Here is an 18955-nt window from a genome sequence, read left to right on the forward strand (position 1 = left end):
GAACTGAACCTGCAACCATCCATTTGGGAAACAAGCACTCTACCAACCAAGCCACAATGATGGAAACTAATTTACATCATAACATGCTATTTGTGAGACTGAATGTCTGAAGCGAATGTAATAAAACAAATTTAACAAGGAAAAAAATAAAAAGTTAAAAAGACACTAATATTTAAGACCGTTGTGACCAATTATGAGCTTTATTTTCAGAGTGAAACCTTCCCACCGGTCACCTTAACATTCATAATATATGAAGCTAAATACATTCAACATTCAGCGAATAACTGCAGCACATGAGTTTACAGTCATATGTCCACCATTTTGCAACTGCTGTAGACAAGAGCAGAGAACAGCCGCTTAAAAGCTCTAAATATCTTTATGGAACTGACATAATTCAGCAACAAAATTCAGACAAATAATTTCTTACACATCCTTGCCATATCCAGAATGGCTTCAGTTTCCTGTGCTTAATGCATTGGTTTATTCCAGGAGGGGCTGTTTATCACGATACAGGTTAGAAACGATGCAGATTACTTATCAACATTTCATGGCCATTACATTCAGCTACATGAGTACATTTCATTATGAGACAGAGGATCGGAGCGACACTCAACCACAGCTCTTTTAGGTATATGAAGAGACAAAACTAGTGATATTAGACACGTCGGTGTGAAGGCTGTGCAGGTTTTCAGATGTAGAGAAAGCCTACTTTGTCATCTCTGATTTTAGAGTAAACAGGTGTATTTGGAAATGCTTAGATATTGTGTGTCGTCCTCTTTTGCCATAGATCATGAGATGAGATGAGACACTCAATGACAGCAGGACGAGGAATCTTAAAAACAAAAACAACGAGCGCTTGAGTCTCTCTTTGGTATCACAATAATGTTGTAGTGCTTTTAAGGCTGTTGGGAGGTTATATACACCCCCGAGTCAAAAGGCCATTTGCCTTACGTAAACACCGTTTATTTGTCGACGGTATGTGCAGATAACTTTGTTGCAGGACGGACAATGATGCTCCACATCTTTACAGGTGTCAAAGAAGAACGGGAGGAAACAGCAGAGGAAACACCTGTAAGAGTAAACCAGGGGGGATTAGGACCTTACAGGAGTAGACCTCTTACAAAAATCAATTTCAAAACTGCTATTGGAAAATAAGTTTGGTTTTTACCCGAAGATAACGAGGACAGCACAGACGGTCCAGGTGAGGACGCCGGACAAGTGCTTTGTTTGTGGTTCGACTGTCTGATGGCAGTGTTGGCACACAATTGGTCCCTGCATCTCCTGTAGTGTACGTGCTGTAACCACTTGAGTCACTGAGGATGGGAAATGCACAAGAAGTAGAATTAGATCATTTATTTCCAAACTTTCTTTCTCCTAACTTCGCTCCCGACTCACTTGAAACCAGTGAAATGTTACGTATTTACTGAACGTACAAGTGCTCAAACTTGCGTCTCAATTAACTAAAATATCGTTGAAAAGTGAGTTTAATCTCGAGGATTATCCAGTATCTCAGAATTCTGTAATTCTGTAAAAAGTGAAATGTTGTAGACTTATGGCGTCACGCTATAATCAGCTGAATCACTCAAAACATTCGCAGAGCTGCAGTGGCGGATCGTCCGGAGATTCCAGTCTTTCAATGGCTTCACTTAAGTTTCCACAGTCAGTGAGGGTTTGGGGAGCCGCGCCATTTGCTACCAGGACATTTTAGAGCACTTCGTGTTTCCCTCTACTGATGACTTTCATAGAGCTACTGATTTCATGAAGATGCCAGAGACCAGACCCAATAATACCAAAACAGCCTGGGCTTCAACCATGGGCTCCAAGAAATACCACACTGATTAATATGGAGTATTCCATAAAACTGGATGGATATGGACATACTTTTTTTTATCAGTGTAATTAATGTATATTTCATTTTCTGAGATACTGGATTTGGGGATTTTCAGTTGCTGTAATCAATAATCTTTTAAGATTTTAAGAAGAATAGATAGATAGATAGATAGATAGATAGATAGATAGATAGATAGATAGATAGATAGATAGATAGATAGATAGATAGATAGATAGATAAATGTAATAAATACATCACCTTGTGTGGAATGAGACTATATTATATATCTTTTTTTCCTATTTGAATTGAATCACTGAAAGAAGGGAACATTTCAATGATTGTTTAGTTCATTGAGACGTGCCTGGACACTCTGGTATTGGTAAAAGAGTAAACACTGACCTCTGGTGGATGGATGCAGACATGATCAGGCAGTGTTCTCATGCAGGATTACTGTATGATGAGGTTTCACATTATGTGAAAAACAGAACATAAAATACTTGTTTTCTGTTATTTTTTACAATTGAATCTAAAAGAGATTAAACAACCTGCTAAGGCTTTTTAAACAGACAAATCTCTCAATGCGGATTTTATTAGAGACACTTGGTTTGGTGAGTAAACGTACAAATAGTCGAGGAATGGGCGTAAAATCTCCTGCAAGCTCGCAATGAAAAGAGCCCCGGTAGAAGTTATGAGTGCAGTGAATACAATCTGACGAGCCATGTGAGTCATGTGTTTTGTGACACTGATAAAGTTAAATAAATTAAACAACTGAGTCCTAGATGACAGTCATTCTGGTAAAGTAGTACTACTTGGAGGAATGAAAGCCTCACTATGTGATGGAAATCACTGACAGACACTAAGTTAATACAAATAAAACTCTATTCAGTGGAAATCAGAGCACGTGTGACTGTACAAACAAGAAATACTGAATAAAAGGTGTTTGTTGAAGGTGTTGCCGTCAGCAATAGTTTGCTGGGATCGGCACCAGCGACCAGCGACCCTGCACAAGATGAAGTGGTATTGAAGATAGATGGAGGTGTTTGTTAGCACTGGGCCTACCAGAGAGCCTATTTGTCATTTGTAGGACATTATCAATGAGTTCCCCCCATTGTAGAGGCCGTTTTTTTGTTTTACACAGATCAAACTGGAACTGAAGAATATTTGCCTTCACAGATGTGTGCACTTTGCTTTCAGGGTGTAAAGCTTAACACACGCATTAGTGCTTTTCCTACATTATGTCATATTTGATCATTACCTATATGTTCTTGGAGGAGTCGAACTCACCTATTGTGACCGGTCCAGCGTGTCCAGGAGCATCTAGCAGAGGATTAAAATATACAACTAAAGTAATCATGAATGGATCAGAATGAATATAGAACCCAAAAATAAAAATAGAACACAAACCTGCCCTGTATGCAGCATAAGGAGTGGGAGCAGTGAAGACGTTTGGCTGAACATAGACTGCCGGAGGAGGCCCTGCAATGCCAGATGAAACAATATATTGTAAGAGTATTTCAGTGCCTCTGTTGTACAACTTTCTCCCTGGTATATTTGATCAGGGACGCACTATTCTGAGTCAAGACAATAGTAACAGTCTAAACTTTGAAGTGACGTTGCAATTGTGTTTGTACAAGTCATTCATTGAAATACGTGGAAGTTATATATATATATATATATATATATATATATACACATCAATTAAAAATTAAGCAGTTATTAAAGGGTGTGTAAAAAATCTGTTTATTTTCAAGGAAGTCTAACGAAAAGCAATCAAATGTCATTAACATAAAAATGCAAGTGTTAAAGGGACCAAAGTAAGACATGACACAATTTATACCATTTGGAAAAGATTCTAATCTATATAGTTGTCCCTGAATGTCTCGGTATGCCCCCATCCCCATAAAGTATGTATGATAGAGAAAAAAAAGAAAAACCTTCTCAGGAGGTAGTGGACACATTGTGCTTGAAAACAGACTTCAAATGTGACAAATAAAACCTTTTTATTAAATTTTGTTTTTAACTTGAATAGTCAAGAGGCAACCAATTTGAGTTTTTACTGCCTTTGCATCAAACATCTGATCAAACATTACAGTATATATTTCCTCTGCTTTGGGTGGACTTTGTAAAATCATGGTCTGTGTTGTGAAGGGAAAATTACAAAATACTAGAAAAAGACGCCCAGAGGTCAGACACACACCTCCGTGGTACCCAGCAGGAGGGGGCGGTCCAGGAGAGTAGCCGGCCTGTGGGCAAAACCCGGCAGGAAGCAAAACATCTCTACCAGTCATGGGCGTAGCAGGGTAGGGTGGAGCCGATTCATGCTGTGGTTGTCCTTTCTCCATCCTCAGGCTTCCCCTCGGAATATGATAAATCGATATTTGTCTATAAAGACATTTGTAGTACAAACTAAACAGTACAAAATATGAATGTTGTTGTATAAGTAAATGTTTTAGGAGAGTCAGCAGTAATAGCCCCAAAATATATAAGATAACAGAGTGGTAGCAGCATGACACATCTGCAACATTAACAGAATTCTTAGGGGTGTAGTTAGTAGAAGCTTTAAGGAGCTGATATGTGGCAATGTTTTTGTCCTTTAATTGTTTGGCACTAATCAGCAAAAATAAAGACAATTGGCAAAAGCTGAAATCCATCGTAACCTTAATATAAGTAAATTACTTATATGTTTAGCCTGTTTTAACTCGATATAAAAATAAATTCGCTCTTAACTCAAGCGCCATGACGCAGCAGCAATAACGCGGCGGTTTACGCACACGGAGGCGCTCTACAGCTAAAAATCTCCCGGGAAAAACACAATCAACTGTACAATTAGACTGGAAAAACAGCAAAAAACTTACCCGTGAGTTTAATTGATGGAGACGGTGTTTGAGTAGAGAGAAATGAGAAGCGCGCGACGGGAAACGACCAAACGGAATGAAACATCTGCTGCCTCCCGCCTCTACATCCCATCATCATCCCACATGACCGAGGACAATTTTTTTTTTTTTTTTATTGTACTAGGAATTCAATTTGAGTGCAGTGAGTGGAGAAAGTGTGACCGAGTTTCAGTCAAGGCAAAATCAAGGGATCATTTCTGTGCCATCATAGCACGGATCACCAGTTTAAATCACTTGGATTTACTTTCCTCACTATTTCGACTTGCAACCAACTTGTTTAAGATCCCTTAATCGCAGTCTGAACGTGTGATGCGTTTTCCATCTTCTATGCTGCTTCATCCAGCTTTAGGGTCACGAGTGGAGCTGATCTCCATAGAGCACTCTCACGAGGACAATCTATAAGATTCCAATTCATCCTAGTACCTGGAGGAATCCTATGCAATTGTGAATCTCCACACTGAAATCCTATGCAAGTTGTTTTCACCAGGTTTCCTCCACAGCTAACCAGCTGCTGTGCAAAATGCATTCACGGATATTTAAAGTAGTACAAAAAAATTAAAAATGTACATTTCTCCAATCTTTATTTAGACAAAGAAAACACAACAAACCGAAAGACAAACTGTATGCGTGTCACTTTTGTGCAACTAGCAACGCAATTAAAGTCACATTGGAATAAGGTCAGGAAGAAAAAAATTATAGAAAAAGTGAAACTGAATCTGAACTTGTTCATTGAACAACAGAAGGTAGAAAAAAGTGAACCCTTAAGTACACATGGGACAGAGTCTATATAGAACACTGCGTATGCAATAAGAACCACTCAAGTAAAAAAAATATTTGAGAACTTTCAGAGAACCTTCACGTTTTACTATCACAGCATGAATGACAGACTCAAACTTTCTCAAGATCTCTGCAAAGAGTTCCTGCGCAACATGATGAAAGCCGAGATGAAAAATACAGCAGGACTGATGCTGTAGCAAAGTACAATAGAAAAATAGGCGAACAGTGAAAAACTCCATTTTAAGTTTCAAAAAAGGCGGAAACTGCAGGGAGTGGGTGATTCTAGTGAAGCACTCAAGATATCAAATATAAATGTGCAAACAGTGATGGCGATCCATTACTACTGGATGATAATTGTCCATTAATCACGTGAACGGCTCATTTGGTAATATTCCCATATACATAAGACTCACTCTGCCACCAGGGGTCTCTCTCCCTCTTTTCTTTTCTTGGACACCAGGAGTCTAACCAAACAACATATTGATCACAACAATAACAAGCAGCCAGCTGGATTTATGTTACTGACGTGACTTGGAACATATCTCTTGAACAAATAACAAAGGTTTGCCAATTGGTAAACACACGACAGGAATTAACACACATCTTTTCCCTCCTCCACATAGTTGTACATAAGTAAAGTTATTAGTGAGTTACAGACGACTTCTAGTGCTTCCAGCATTGGGCTTCACATCCTTTTGTACGTGTAGACGACCTGCTTGCAGAGAGGACAGCGATGCCTCACGTCCTTGCAGGCTTTAATACAAAACGGAAAGAAGCAAGAGCAACAAGTGTAAATCCTGTGGGAGGGACACACACACACACACACATACACACACACACAAAGAGATTATGGATTTTACTTTAAACTCAACTCCTTCGGCCAACCGTTACAGATTTACAGCCTGATCTAAGCACGTGAGGATTTCAAATGAGGAGCTTGTTCATACCCAATAAGAGAGAGGCTACAGCACATGAGCCAGCTCATCAGGCCAGGCTTGTACTCCGTGAACGTGATCACAGTCTTCTGGCAATACGGACATTCAGTTTGCCCCGGCAGCTCCCCGAGAGCCGTTGACACCACCACCTGCGTCACTGAGGATGAGAAAGGTACAACACACCGATACCCCACTCACATATTAGACTGAAGATGTACGTCGAAGCTTTACTGGTGGTCAAGTCCACGATTCACTTTCCCATACAGCACATTTCAATAAACTGCAAGTAGTATTTAATTAAATTTTTTTTAATTTAAAAACCTAAATAAGTGATGAATAATGGGCTCTCGTGGAGCAATATTATAAAGTCAATTTTTCAAGACACATACATATTCAATCCAATATAAAACAATATATTCTTGGATGAGAAGCACTCTCCTATTGTGACGGGTGTGACACCAAGGTGAACAGGACTATTGGGAACACCTGAAAGATGAAACGGTTGACAAAAATCTATTTAAATATTTCCAGATAACTTGAAATGTGAACGGAGAATACACACCTCCTGGGTCTGGGACAGTAAGGGGCGCTTCAGGGGAGGACTCTGGATTTGGGTACATCTCAGGATGAGGTCCTGCAAGAAGACATGAAATAAAGAACTTCCCCCCTCTGTCTGTCTGGTTGTGCGCCTGCGTGTGTCACAATTAAAACAAAAGCACGATTGCAGGCCGTGACCTCTGTGGAACCCAGGGCGAGGTGGAGCATCGGGGTGGAGGCCAGGGTGGGAGTTTTTTCCTGGTTGAGACGCAGCGTCCCCAGGGGGACCAGAGTATGGTGGCAGAGGGAACTCTTTATCCATCTTCAAACCTGCATTTGGGGAGAAACGAAAAAAGTAAAATAGGACTATTTCAAACTAATTATCCGAATGCAAACTCCTCCCGCAGTTCATTAACAAGTGAAGATGGAAAGGAAATGAACCAAAAGAGGAATGCATATAAGTAAGAAAAGTAAGATATACCGTGCAGAAGTTGCAGTGCAGGAACACGAGGCACTTCAACCTGGTGGGTCAGAGGGAGAGCAGGGGGAGTGAGGAAGTTCTCACATACACTTTCACTGTCTCAAAATAATAATAAAAAAAAAAACAGCACCCAGAGTTGCATGTACTAATTTAAACAAGCTATACTTCCATGTGACTAAACACTGTTGGTTGTTATGCAAATACATTGAGAATAATATTTTTCATGAGATTACAGACGCCCCTATGTTGGACCATACCATTTGTGTTGATTGATTCGATAAGTTTCACTTGCTTCCTGTATCCACCATATGATGTTGAGAGCATTTCCTGTTGATAGAGTTATTTCAGTTGTTGATTTCTGGCTTTGGTCTTGACATAAAGTCATACTGTGGAATCGGGTTGAATTTTTATTGATCCATTTGTAGTCAGAAAACACAACAAATGAACCTCACATGCAGGGTTTTGGACTGAGGCTGTGTCCTGAAGTCACCCGGAGCGCTTTTTCCTGCATCTGCTTTCTGGAAGCTGCCATCTGAAAAGGCACCAATTCTCTATATGTCTTTGCTTTTCTTCCGACACCCCTGAGTGGGGGTCGTCTCCTGTTGCAGTTTTTACTATTTTACTGACTTTGGAATTGGAGTTGTGAGGCTGTGGTGAACAAAAGTCACTGCAACCTGCAACAAGAAGTACTGGAACATGTGACACTTCTCTTAGAAAAGATGAAGGATCCCCTTACGGCGCCTTGTTGGGGGGGGGTGTGGCTCCCCGGGTCCTAGGCCGGCTGCTCGGGGGTGGGGTGGGGCAGCGCGGGGGGTCCAGCTGGGCCAAGGTCCTAGCGACGGGGGGACCCCCTCCCTCAGAACCCTCCCTGCCTTACCTCACCTTATATTACTCCACAATAGGGAACAGTGGGGCGGTGCCTAGGTGGGGGGTCCAGGCTACTTAACTGCCGGCTGGGTCCTCCCCCAACTTTGCACCACCCACAATTTTAACCACACTTAGTCACGCAGGGTCTTGAGGGGGTAAGCCGCTTTCGGGGTTCTGCCGCTTGTCAGCGGTAGAACGCCCGGGCCCCGCTACCCCCCAATTTTAAACCGCACCATAGACACACACATTGCATCCACCTCTTCAAAACACAAAGACACACCCTTACATACATCCAACACACATATAGGGCAGGGGAAGGGCGGGAGACGTGGCTCCCCCCAGCACCTCCCGCTGGGGTCCCGCCCCGGCCCGGGGTGAGTGCGGCTGGGATGCGGGGGGCGCGCTCCCTCGGGCATGGCGCTCGTGGGGGGGCTGGGGCGCGGTGCTCCTTCTCCATTTGCTGTTGGATTAGTGGAGGTTGGGACACCGCGGTGGCCGGGTGGGGGCCCGGCCGGTGGCCTGGGGGGGCGAGAGTCATCACTCCCCCACCGTCCCGAGTGTGTGTGTGTGTGTGTGTGTGTGTGTGTGTGTGTGTGTGTGTGTGTGTGTGTGCCCGTCTGCGTCTGCGTCTGCGTCAGGGGTGGGTGTCTGTGGGGGGTGGGTCAGGGGTTGGGTATTTCAATTAAAACCGGGGGGGAGGATCATGGGGCGGGTGGGATATGAGGCTCCTGGGGGTGTAGAGTTGACTGTCCTCCGACCGGGGCCTGCGCCGGCCTTCGCTTTCCTGGGTCTGGGGGCGGGGCTGGTCCGGGGCGCGGCGGCTGGGGCCGTCTCTGCCTTGCCGGGTGGGTGGGCCTGTTCCCGGGGGTGCGGCGGGACTCGCCGCCGGGATTGGGGGGACTCTCGACCCACTCGGCCCGGGGGTCCTGCTCCGGCCTTTTCTCAGCTTGGCGGCTTGGGTCGGGGCCTGGGGCCCTGTGCCCTTTATCCTTCTCTTGTGGGCCCCTCTTGCCTGGGGGGGATTCCTCTCTGCATTCTCCGTCGGGTGCTTTTTGGGCGGGGACGTGGCTCTCTGGGGTGGTTCGCTGGGGTCTCCCCGGGCCTGGGGGGCTTCCGTCTGCCGGGGTGGCGGTGTCCGGGCCCGATGGCCTCGGACCCCGGGGTCTCGCCACGGGTCCCCCCACAGCAGTTCCGGTCCCACCCAGTGGACAAACCACACACACACACACACACACACACACACACACACACACACACACACACACACACACTTCCACTCCTCACGAAAGGTGCTTCTGAAGTTGCTTGTTCTCTATCATCATTTGCTCAAACTTTAAAAATCATGTTCCTCTTTTGTTGTCACCTCTTTGTTAATTCATGTTCCTGCTTCACGTTACTGTCTAGATAGAGCTGCTCAGGCTGGTTAATCTAAGAAATCATTTTACTGTCTAGATAGAGCAGCTCAGGCTGGTTTAGTCCAAAAACAGTTGGAAAATATTTGGATCAGTGTGATAACTGCAAATAATATATGTAGCACAACAAGGATATTGTATGTTATCCCCCTCCCCCCTCCTCCCTCCTCCCTCAACCTTTTTCTCTCTTTTCTCTTCTCTCTCTCTTTGAGCGTTCCCCCCCGGTCGTGTACGGCAGCCATGCCATCTTCTGACGGAAAGAAAAAGAAAAAAAAAGAAAAAAAAAAGAAAAAGAAAAGAAAAGATGAAGGAAGATGCTTCTTGTTCCCACCTCTGAAAGAATCCAAAACACACAATGAAGTGGAGTGTATATCAATTAATCAATCAACTTTATTTGTATAGCACTTTTTTATACACTTAACGTAAAACAAAGTGCTTAACATGATTTAAAAATAGTGCAAAAATACAATAGATAAAATGAACATGCACGCACGCACGCACGCACGCACACACGCACACACACACACACACACACACACACAGACATCCCTAGTGGTATGGAGACATGGCAGGGCACTGAGGACTTAAGGTGAGGAAAGGCCACATTTGGGGGCCGTCCACACTGGGAGTGGCACAGCTTCTAACCACTGCCCCACAGATCCCCCCAGCCCGGGCAGACCTGCGAGTCCCACAACATACGAGGGGGACCAACCAGGTGCCCGGGACGGGGGAACCCACGGCACCGCCCCACCAGTGGGGAACCCGGCCACCACCAGTGTCGCGACCCCTGAGAGGAATCACTGGAGATAATACTTGGTATTGAATCTGCATTTGGGAGAAGATTCATGGATTCATGGATTGTCCTTCCATGTCACACCCCTAGATATTGACCCACCACAGCTGAACATGTCCACATTCACGTAAATCCAGCAGATGGTCGACATAGGCCGTTTGTCTGTGTTCCCGACTCCTGAGCACAGAAGATGTTGTCAGGCAGTCTGTCACTTATTGCAGTCTGTCACTTATTAGTTGCTGTAATCTATTTGATTCAGTCATCAGAGCCTAAAGTAAAATATAGTCAGGGCAACCAAATCCTTCAGTTCATGTTTGCATATTCCTTTACCTTTCAATGATATAAAAAAAAAAAAAAGTACTGCACCCCCACCCTCAGTCATGATACAGTATAACTCACATTCTGCTAAACTAAAATGCCTTTCACAAAATTGTGAAACTGTTTGTTTTTTTTCACATAGGAAGTGAACAGTAAGGTTTTAGCATAGTAATCCTTGATTTGGGAGTTTCCAGCAACAAAATTACAAAAGGTTGGGCTGCTGTCTTCCTGGATCTCATTACTCCCGAAAGCTTTTTAAAGCACGGCTCTTACAAAGGTTTGTAACCTGAAACCATGTTTGCCTGATTACGATGTAATTTACTGGAAATGAGTCTTTGAGTACCCCCCACCCCTCCCCGACCAGTCATCTTGCGTGAGAGGAATGCAGAAGTGAAAAAAAGATCACCATTAGGCTGTTCAAGTCTTGTAAAAGCAACGTCATGAGTGGAGGGAGATGAACTTGATGGAAAAAAATAGGGAGAGCATGCGTCTCCCAAAGAATAATTTGCCCTTCGTGCAGGCATGCTTCTCAACATGTCGATATTCCTACCCCCTTCCCGAACCAGGGTCTGAATTCCTCCCAACAAAATTACTCTGTCTGCCTTATCTCTCCTTTTCTCTCCTTTATCCCCTCACCCCAACCGGAAAAGCAGAAAGCCGACCACCTCCTAGCCTGGGTCTGCAAATGTTTTCCTCTCCGCCGTCGCTTATGCTTGCTCGTGTGCGTTTGTTGGGTTTCTCTCTGTAACGAGCAACTAAATCACTGTGTTGCATTTGGTGCTACGTGAATAAAGTGGAACTGTATTTGAATCGATAATGAAAGCATGTCCAGTTGCAAAGGCGTTCCGTAAAGTCCTGCAAATTTTTCCACAGACTGTTGAGTTTAACAGTTTTCAGTCAAGAACTGGGGAAGTGTGTGTGGTGTGAGTCACTGTGTCTGTCGGGCCAATCAAAACATGAATGAATGATCAGTTAGTCCTTTGGTTTTGAGCAGATCAATGTTGTCCGATTTCTATCGGAGAGAATGAAGGCACACAGACATCTTCAGAGATATATCAAATATATTGTGGGATTTGTGTATAAATGAATAACTTCGCAATCTCATTCTTCACATATCTTACAAATAAATGCAAAATAAATGTTTAGATGCTTTTTTTTTCTCTCCATCTTTAGGCAATAACATATTAACCTGATGAGTTGAATTGGATCCATCACGGTGCAAATACTGTGGCGGCTGTATCCACATAACCTTTCAGAATAAACAACTTTCAACTCCACTTTATCTTGATGAAGTTTTGTTTACACATTAGTACTAATGATGAGAATCTGGCTGATAGTTTGCATTCTCAGCACAGCTGTGCAAATAAGTTCCACTAAACCAGTGATGCTGGTGGGGCCTGTTCTGAGTGGGTCACGAAACAGCTCGTCAAAAATATATATACATACATATACTGTATTTAATATGCGTTGTGTTGGACCTGCGTACCCTGCAGTTATCATGGTCCTCCTTAGTTTCTTATTCATTTGCTCAGAATACAGTGAATACAGTATATCTGGGGATTTTTTTAGCCCTATTTTGTGCCCTTTAATATTTATTTCACTTATGTTCATGCAATTGTCATCGTCCTCGTCAGTTTCTTATCAATTTACTCCGACAGGCATGTTGCACAGAAACATACGCAAAAGATGATGTGTGTTTTCAACATACAATTTTGAAGAATATATTTTCTTTGTTGAATTACGAAAAAGTGGGTCGTGACCCAATGACCATGGGAAAATGTGGGTCCCGGGGTGAGACCAGTTGAGAACCCCTGGCCCTAAACAGCATTATCTATTGAATTATTGAGGAAAGTGATTTATTTTCACCATCACTTGACTGTGATCAAAAGATAACTGAACAAAAGACCCTCGGGACAAGTGATTTTACGATTCGGAGTGGTTCACATTCTCTTGTGCACAGAGATCAGTCGGTGGCAGGAGGGACAGCGATGCTCCACGTCTTTACAGGAATCGACACAGAACGGGATAAAACAGCAAATAAAGCACCTGTAGGGAAAAACAAGACACGTTGTAAACATTTAAGTATCCTCCTCTCTTACAAAAAAGTCCTCGTGATGATTTTGACGTGGAGTTCTACACAGAAGTTATTGTTTTCTTTACCCAAACAAAGCAAGGCCAGCACAAATAGCCCAGGCCATGAGGCCGGAGGTGTGCACCATGTTGGTGATCACGGTCTGCTGGCAGTGTGGACACACAACCTGTCCTGGGGTGTCCCCCAGGGTTGGTGCAGCCATCACATGAGTCACTAAGGATGAGAAAATGTGCAATGTTACGGGGGTGAGACCAGTTGTGGTACGACGGACTGTTGCAAGGAGGGAGGCTACAGGACACAGAGGACAGCCGCTGACAGCGATGTTTCTCTGGGATGTATTCGATTATTGATGGCTTCATGGAATTCAACAGCCTTACCAGTGGTTTTTGCCGGGTGCATATAGAATATCTGCCTGATGTCGATGTGACAGAGCCGACAGATTTCCATGGAAAATAATGTCCTCAGTGTCAATTATTGTTCATTGTTCTGTTAAAAACTGTGTTATAATCTTTATTCTTACTGTTTATGTTGTTGCGGTTGTTATGGTGATTGGATGAGCAGGCACCTGGGAGGAGGGGCAAGGATCAGGGAATGCCGGGAAGGCTGAGATACCGGGGCGAATTAATGAACGGATGTTTTTGGGGTTGTTCTGTGTTTTTGTTGGCGTAGTCACAGCTGACAGCGGCTATTTCTATTCGAAATAAAGGGCGAATTGACTGCCAATGGATGAGTGATCCTTAGGACTACGAGAAGACATTACAGTATTAACACTGGCATTCAGTGGATAAATCAAGAGTATTGAGATACTCCCTGACTGTGTATCTTCAAGGAAAATGCTAGATGTTGTGACCTGTAGTGCCACATTTCCATTACTCTGGACTTTCTTCTTGCGATTTAACTTTAAAATGTTTCCAGTAGAAGCTGCCATTTGTACAACAAACTTCGGAAATATTAGGCCATTTTAAAGAAACAAAAATGTACCAGACGAATTCTCATGAATGTATTTAAAATCCCCAAACAATAAAAAACGGGCAAAATGTGACCGTTCTCAGACGAACCATTGAACAAAAGCTTTTTGTGCGGCAGAGAGGCTACAGATGAGGCGATTGTTCACACGGACTGGGTGGGAGAACAGAACAGAGTTCTATTCTGGTAACTGGCAGAGGGTTTTCTTCTCTCTTGACAAACTGGAGAGGAAACAGTCTGTTTTTGCGGTTGCTGCTAGTGCATCCTCTCAGATATATGCATCACGCAAAGCAACCTGGACCACAGGGCCTGCGTTTGCAGCTTTTGCTCTTGGTGGGTTTGACTCACCCGTTGTGATGTGTTGTGGCACCGGAGCGGGACCATAAGACACTAATGAAGGATGAAACAAACACACACAGATCAAAAACGCAAGAAAGAAAGAAAATTGCGAGTGTTTCTTCATTTTCAGACACAAACTAGGGCAGTGGGTACGAACACAGACCTCCCGGGTATCCCGGAGGAGCAGGTGCACTAGGGCCCATGCCTTGCTGAGTGTACATTCCGGGGTGAGGCATTGGAGGTCCATAGTTCATTGGCTGTTCGGAGTAAGGTGGTGCACATTCTTGTGGTGGATATCCTTTGTCCATCTTCAGTGATCCTTGCTGAATGGGAGAATAATTTTTCTTTTTTTTAACCCGTTGATCAGCTGACACGTTCGTTGACTCATACAGGTGAATAACACAGTTATGCGTTTCAGGGTTTCAATCCAAAACATCCACTATACATAGAGGCCTGTTTATTCTTCACTTTGTTGAGGTTTGAAGATAAAACATTCCGGGTTTCGTTTCAGAAAAGATCAATTTGTTGAAAATGAAAATCAAGTCAATGAAAGAAACACGATGTCTCATTTTGACACAGGGAAACAGAGAAAAAGACATTTGCAAATAATTTTTGCTCCCATGACAAATACAAAATGGGGAAGTGAAATGAATGAATCAAACCAATTCCTCTTTTTTGTCTCTACGTTGATGCATAATGACATAAACTAATCGAATAAAAGATCAGACAAAAGTGGTTTTCTGAGCACCCAATACCTCATACCCATTTTTGATATTATTATTTGATATCATTAACATCTATAAAAAAAAAAGAAAAAAAAAAGAAAGCCACTTTCCCAAATCTCTTATACGGCAAATGCAGAATTACTTGAAAAAAGAAAGTTACCACCATAAGAAGAAGTTTGGGTGTAGTTTAAGTTCTGAAATTGCATTTTTAACTTCTGCAAACAGCAAAACTTTCTTACTGTATTATTATAAAAGGTAATGCATTCATGGTAGATCCTACATATGACTGAGTACTACTGTCCTATTATTTCACGAGTTCTTTCTAAAGAGTTCATCATAGTTATGGCATCCAAGATGCAGTAGGTGTCTGTTGGAAAAGGCATATAGTGTCTTTTCCTTTGTAAATGTATCGTTTCAGCTGAACGTAAGGAACACTTGTCCAAAGCAAAGGGTCAAAAACGTTTTTGTTGTATGTTCTCTGACTGTAATGAACTAAGTAAATAAATGCAGGCGCTCAGTGGCTGCTGGCTCGAAAAAGGGTCAACAGCTTGACATTGTGGTTTAAGGTTTGACCAAATTCCTGTTGAACATAAATGTCTTTTTATCTATTTTTATTTAAAAAAAAATGTTGTGCTGCTAAATGCTCCATTAGGTCGATTCATATTAGTTTGTTCAAAGTCAAGTAGGTTATTGGCCTTAAATGTAAAAAAAATAATGCAAGTGATGAACATACATACATGAACATGAAAGTTATCAAATCAATCACCCTGCAAGCAAACCAGTGAAAAAATAAATAAATAAAAAAGGGTATGTCCTGGAAGTGTTGGTCTATATCAACATCCTGCAGTCTGGTTGAGTTTACAGGAGAAGACAGATGGTTTATATCCACACAAGTCATGTGGTGTTTTTTGCAAGATTTAACAACCTCTCTCTTTCTCTCTCTCTCTCTCTCTCTCTCTCTCTCTCTCTCTCTCTCTCTCTCTCTCTCTCTCTCTCTCTCTCTCTCTCTCTCTCTCTCTCTCTCTCTCTCTCTCTCTCTCTCTCTTTCCCCCTCTCTCTCTCTCTCTCTCTCTGTGCACACCATACATACATTTGGAAGGCAAATAGTCACTAAATATTGATTTGCTTTTCTGATCATTCCTCGGTGTGTGTTTGCTTGCAGCATTTATTTCATAATAACCATTATGAAGAACTCTCAAGTACCGCGGTTAACCTAGGTGGAAAATAATGGAAATCTACTGGAAACAATTAACCAGACTTGCTGTGGGGAGTGGCTTCCTGCATCTGTCATTCCTTGAGCAATAGAATTCCTGTTTGAAAAAGAAATGTTACGAGGAGCACTAAATCAGAACGTCACTCTCGTGCTTGAATGTAAAGTTGATAACAGGCCCAGTTAGTTCTGGTTTGTCCGAGTGAACAAGAGGCAAAAGCAGTTTGCTATTTGTTTGAAAAAATGTTGTTTGAATCAACTAAAGCACATTTAACGACATGTTCTGTCGTGCTATTATGTTACAGCAACAAAAAGTGCAGCAAGATAAATGATAAACAAGATTGGCTTACCTGTGAGTTTCTCTCGACAGAAACAGAGATGAGAAGTCTTTCTCTCGGAGGTCTCTGGTAAACAGTGGAAATATCAGAGTACTTTTTTCGACAGTGAAACTACCAAGATAGTAACTGTGCTCCCTGCAGTGCCTCCACTCAGTCTGACTGAAAGCGTTCAACTCAGCGATATCCCCCTCCCACCAAGCTCTCATTACACTCCCATTATAAACATCTGACTGGGCATAAGTCAGGAGAAAAGAAGAGCTGCGTTACAATGTTTGCTCAATGTTGCCTAAACAATAACCAGTAGAGCAAAGAATAAGATGAGACATTAAAAGGAAAACACAGTTATGGGGGCCCTTCTTTCGGTCTACAACCCTGCTAATGCATCGTTGCGTTGGTTTCCACCTGGCCCTGTGGTTTTACTGTGGCTTCAGCTTTGTTCCTCATATGTCTACCATGTGGGACCTCAAAAAAGAAAAAAAAGAAAAAAAACAACTCCCACCCACAATCAGAGCCATACCCCAAACCTTGTTTTCCACTGATGGTTTGAAACATGTAAACCCTTTTCAAGGCAGTTGTCACCTCTTTTCTGATGTATTATTACTTGAACAAATACATATTTACATAGTCAGCCTGTCAAGTCAAGTCAGCTTTATTTATCCAGCACTTTAAAACAGTTGTGGCTGAGGCCAAAGTGCTTTCCAATAAAAGAGTAAAATAAAAAAGTACAGTAAAGAGTAAAGAGTAAAAACAGTGAAATACAATAAACAAACAATAGATTGGCAACAATAAAACCAGGGACAGAGTCTCAAACATGGTTAAAAGCCAAGGAATAAAAGTGGGTTTTAAGATTAGTTTTAAAAGTGGACAGTGAGGAGGATTGTCTGACGGGCAGTGGTAGCTCATTCCACAACAGAGGGGCCGCAACAGAAAAGGCCCTGTCCCCTCTGAGCTTTCGTTTGGACCTCGGCACCTCCAGAAGAAGCTGATCAGCTGACCGGGGGCACCGAGAAGGGGTGTAGGGGTGGAGCAGCTCAGAGAGGTAGGGCGGGGCAAGACCATTCAGAGATTTAAAAACAAATAAAAGAATCTCAAAACGAATTCTAAAATGCACAGGCAGCCAGTGGAGAGACGCCAGAACGGGTGTTATGTGCTCCCTCTTACGTGCTCCAGTTAGAAGGCGGGCTGCAGCGTTCTGAACTAACTGGAGACGAGCGAGGGAGGACTGGCTGACTCCAACATAAAGTGCGTTACAGTAATCCAGCCGGGATGTAATAAAAGCATGGATTACTGTTTCAAAGTGCTGCTGTGCCAGAATGGTCTTTACCTTTGCAAGCCTTCTGAGGTGGAAGAAGCTGGACTTTACCACTGCCCTAATCTGAGAGTCAAATTTAAAATCACTGTCCATTCTAAAACCTAGGTTCAAAACCACTGGCTTCACATGTGGAGCCAGGGGACCCAGGTCAAAAAGAGGGGGTTTACAGGAGCCACTGGGCCCGAACACCATCACCTCAGTTTTGTTTTCATTAAAGGAGACATATCATGCTTTTAAATCCTTCCTTTTTACATATAAATCATACAGTTGTGGTCTATACAACGCGAAACTGCAATGCTTGGGTCTGAATTCCTCATTATTAGAGCTCCACAGGCCCCTTTTCAACCCCTTTTCTGATGCGCTTCTGAGAGCAACTCGTTTTGGGGCGGTCTCTTCAAATGCAAATGACACACTTCATACCCCGCCTCCTCTCCAGGTTGCAGAGGTCACACTCGGTTCAACGTCACCCTGTTCGGCCATCTTTGTAGTTTGATAGAACAGATACAATTATCTAGCGGCGCAGAAACTTTATATTCACACATTATTTACAAAATGTCAACAACGGAAGATTTGTCCATCCAGCCATACATGTTGGAGCCAGAGTCGGACCCGGCGGAGCGAGATGAAAATGACGATGATGCACCTACAGAACAACGTCTTCATATGGATGTAACGCAATAGTGTGTTACTATATTTACACTAACTTCTCCATCCATGCCCACTACTACAATACTGCCTGTATTACAACGACTATTTAACACAGAAGTTACATTATAATCTAAAACGAGCACACAGCGCTAACATATGAAGACGGTGCAACTGCTAATGCTAACAAAACAATGACAGGGACGTCTTATCATCACACTTTTTAGCGTTATATACAGCTTACCGAAGTGCTCTGTTCGTCGTCTCCATAGATAGAAGGAACTGACCGCTCAATCAGACGAAGTCTTTCGGCAAATCCTTCTTTATACTGGCGGAGGTTGCTGAAGCAGTCGTCCTTAAAGTGATTCGCGCACACAAAACTTCGAAAAGGTTCTGATGCTGGGAGACGGTGTAACGAAGCTTGTGGGTTACTACATCCAACAACCGAACATTTCGACTTATCCTCTCGTAACTTCGGTTGGA

The 18955-nt window shown here is 42.9% G+C and overlaps 2 protein-coding genes and 1 long non-coding RNA gene across 4 annotated transcripts; all 3 read right to left on the reverse strand.

The window, feature by feature from the left end:
- Positions 1 to 174: 174 nt before the first annotated feature.
- LOC308125148 (lipopolysaccharide-induced tumor necrosis factor-alpha factor-like) lies at positions 175 to 4821 on the reverse strand. 2 transcript variants are annotated; one of them, XM_080488674.1, is made up of 6 exons: positions 4687 to 4821; positions 4029 to 4186; positions 3236 to 3307; positions 3116 to 3148; positions 1169 to 1313; positions 175 to 1069 (listed from the first exon to the last, which is right to left on the reverse strand). In XM_080488674.1, exons 2-6 carry the CDS (start codon positions 4171 to 4173, stop codon positions 931 to 933), a joined length of 534 nt encoding a protein of 177 aa, XP_080344800.1. In that variant the 5' UTR covers positions 4174 to 4186; positions 4687 to 4821; the 3' UTR covers positions 175 to 930. The 2 variants fall into 2 exon arrangements, with proteins under 2 accessions (XP_080344800.1, XP_080344801.1); XM_080488675.1 differs by having other exon boundaries at positions 177 to 1069; positions 4029 to 4180; positions 4687 to 4796.
- A 461-nt stretch (positions 4822 to 5282) lies between these two features.
- Positions 5283 to 7668, reverse strand: LOC308124697. The gene is made up of 5 exons (XR_013936316.1): positions 7456 to 7668; positions 7173 to 7304; positions 7000 to 7071; positions 6450 to 6594; positions 5283 to 6299 (listed from the first exon to the last, which is right to left on the reverse strand). It is a non-coding gene; the product is annotated as an uncharacterized lncRNA (long non-coding RNA).
- A 2428-nt stretch (positions 7669 to 10096) lies between these two features.
- LOC308124698 (lipopolysaccharide-induced tumor necrosis factor-alpha factor-like) lies at positions 10097 to 16965 on the reverse strand. Its single transcript, XM_080487893.1, has 5 exons — positions 16528 to 16965; positions 14406 to 14565; positions 14252 to 14293; positions 13006 to 13150; positions 10097 to 12891 (listed from the first exon to the last, which is right to left on the reverse strand). Exons 2-5 carry the CDS (start codon positions 14548 to 14550, stop codon positions 12786 to 12788), a joined length of 438 nt encoding a protein of 145 aa, XP_080344019.1. The 5' UTR covers positions 14551 to 14565; positions 16528 to 16965; the 3' UTR covers positions 10097 to 12785.
- Between the last annotated feature and the right edge of the window lie 1990 nt (positions 16966 to 18955).

The sequence above is a fragment of the Lipophrys pholis genome, assembly GCF_963383615.2.
Source record: "Lipophrys pholis genome assembly, chromosome: 19".
Classification (NCBI taxonomy): Eukaryota; Metazoa; Chordata; class Actinopteri; order Blenniiformes; family Blenniidae; genus Lipophrys; species Lipophrys pholis.

What these genes read in the sequence shown, in the direction of transcription:
- LOC308125148 (XM_080488674.1), bottom strand. Translation starts at nt 4,173, where the DNA reads ATGGAGAAAGGACAACCACAGCATGAATCGGCTCCACCCTACCCTGCT. An exon ending in TCCTGCTGGGTACCACGGAG is followed by an intron (nt 3,308 to 4,028) that starts GTGTGTGTCTGA and finishes CTGGCATTGCAG; the next exon opens with GGCCTCCTCCGGCAGTCTAT. An exon ending in GCTGTCCTCGTTATCTTCGG is followed by an intron (nt 1,070 to 1,168) that starts GTAAAAACCAAA and finishes TTACTCTTACAG; the next exon opens with GTGTTTCCTCTGCTGTTTCC.
- LOC308124698 (XM_080487893.1), bottom strand. Translation starts at nt 14,550, where the DNA reads ATGGACAAAGGATATCCACCACAAGAATGTGCACCACCTTACTCCGAA. An exon ending in TCCTCCGGGATACCCGGGAG is followed by an intron (nt 14,294 to 14,405) that starts GTCTGTGTTCGT and finishes ATCCTTCATTAG; the next exon opens with TGTCTTATGGTCCCGCTCCG. An exon ending in GCTGGCCTTGCTTTGTTTGG is followed by an intron (nt 12,892 to 13,005) that starts GTAAAGAAAACA and finishes TTTTCCCTACAG; the next exon opens with GTGCTTTATTTGCTGTTTTA.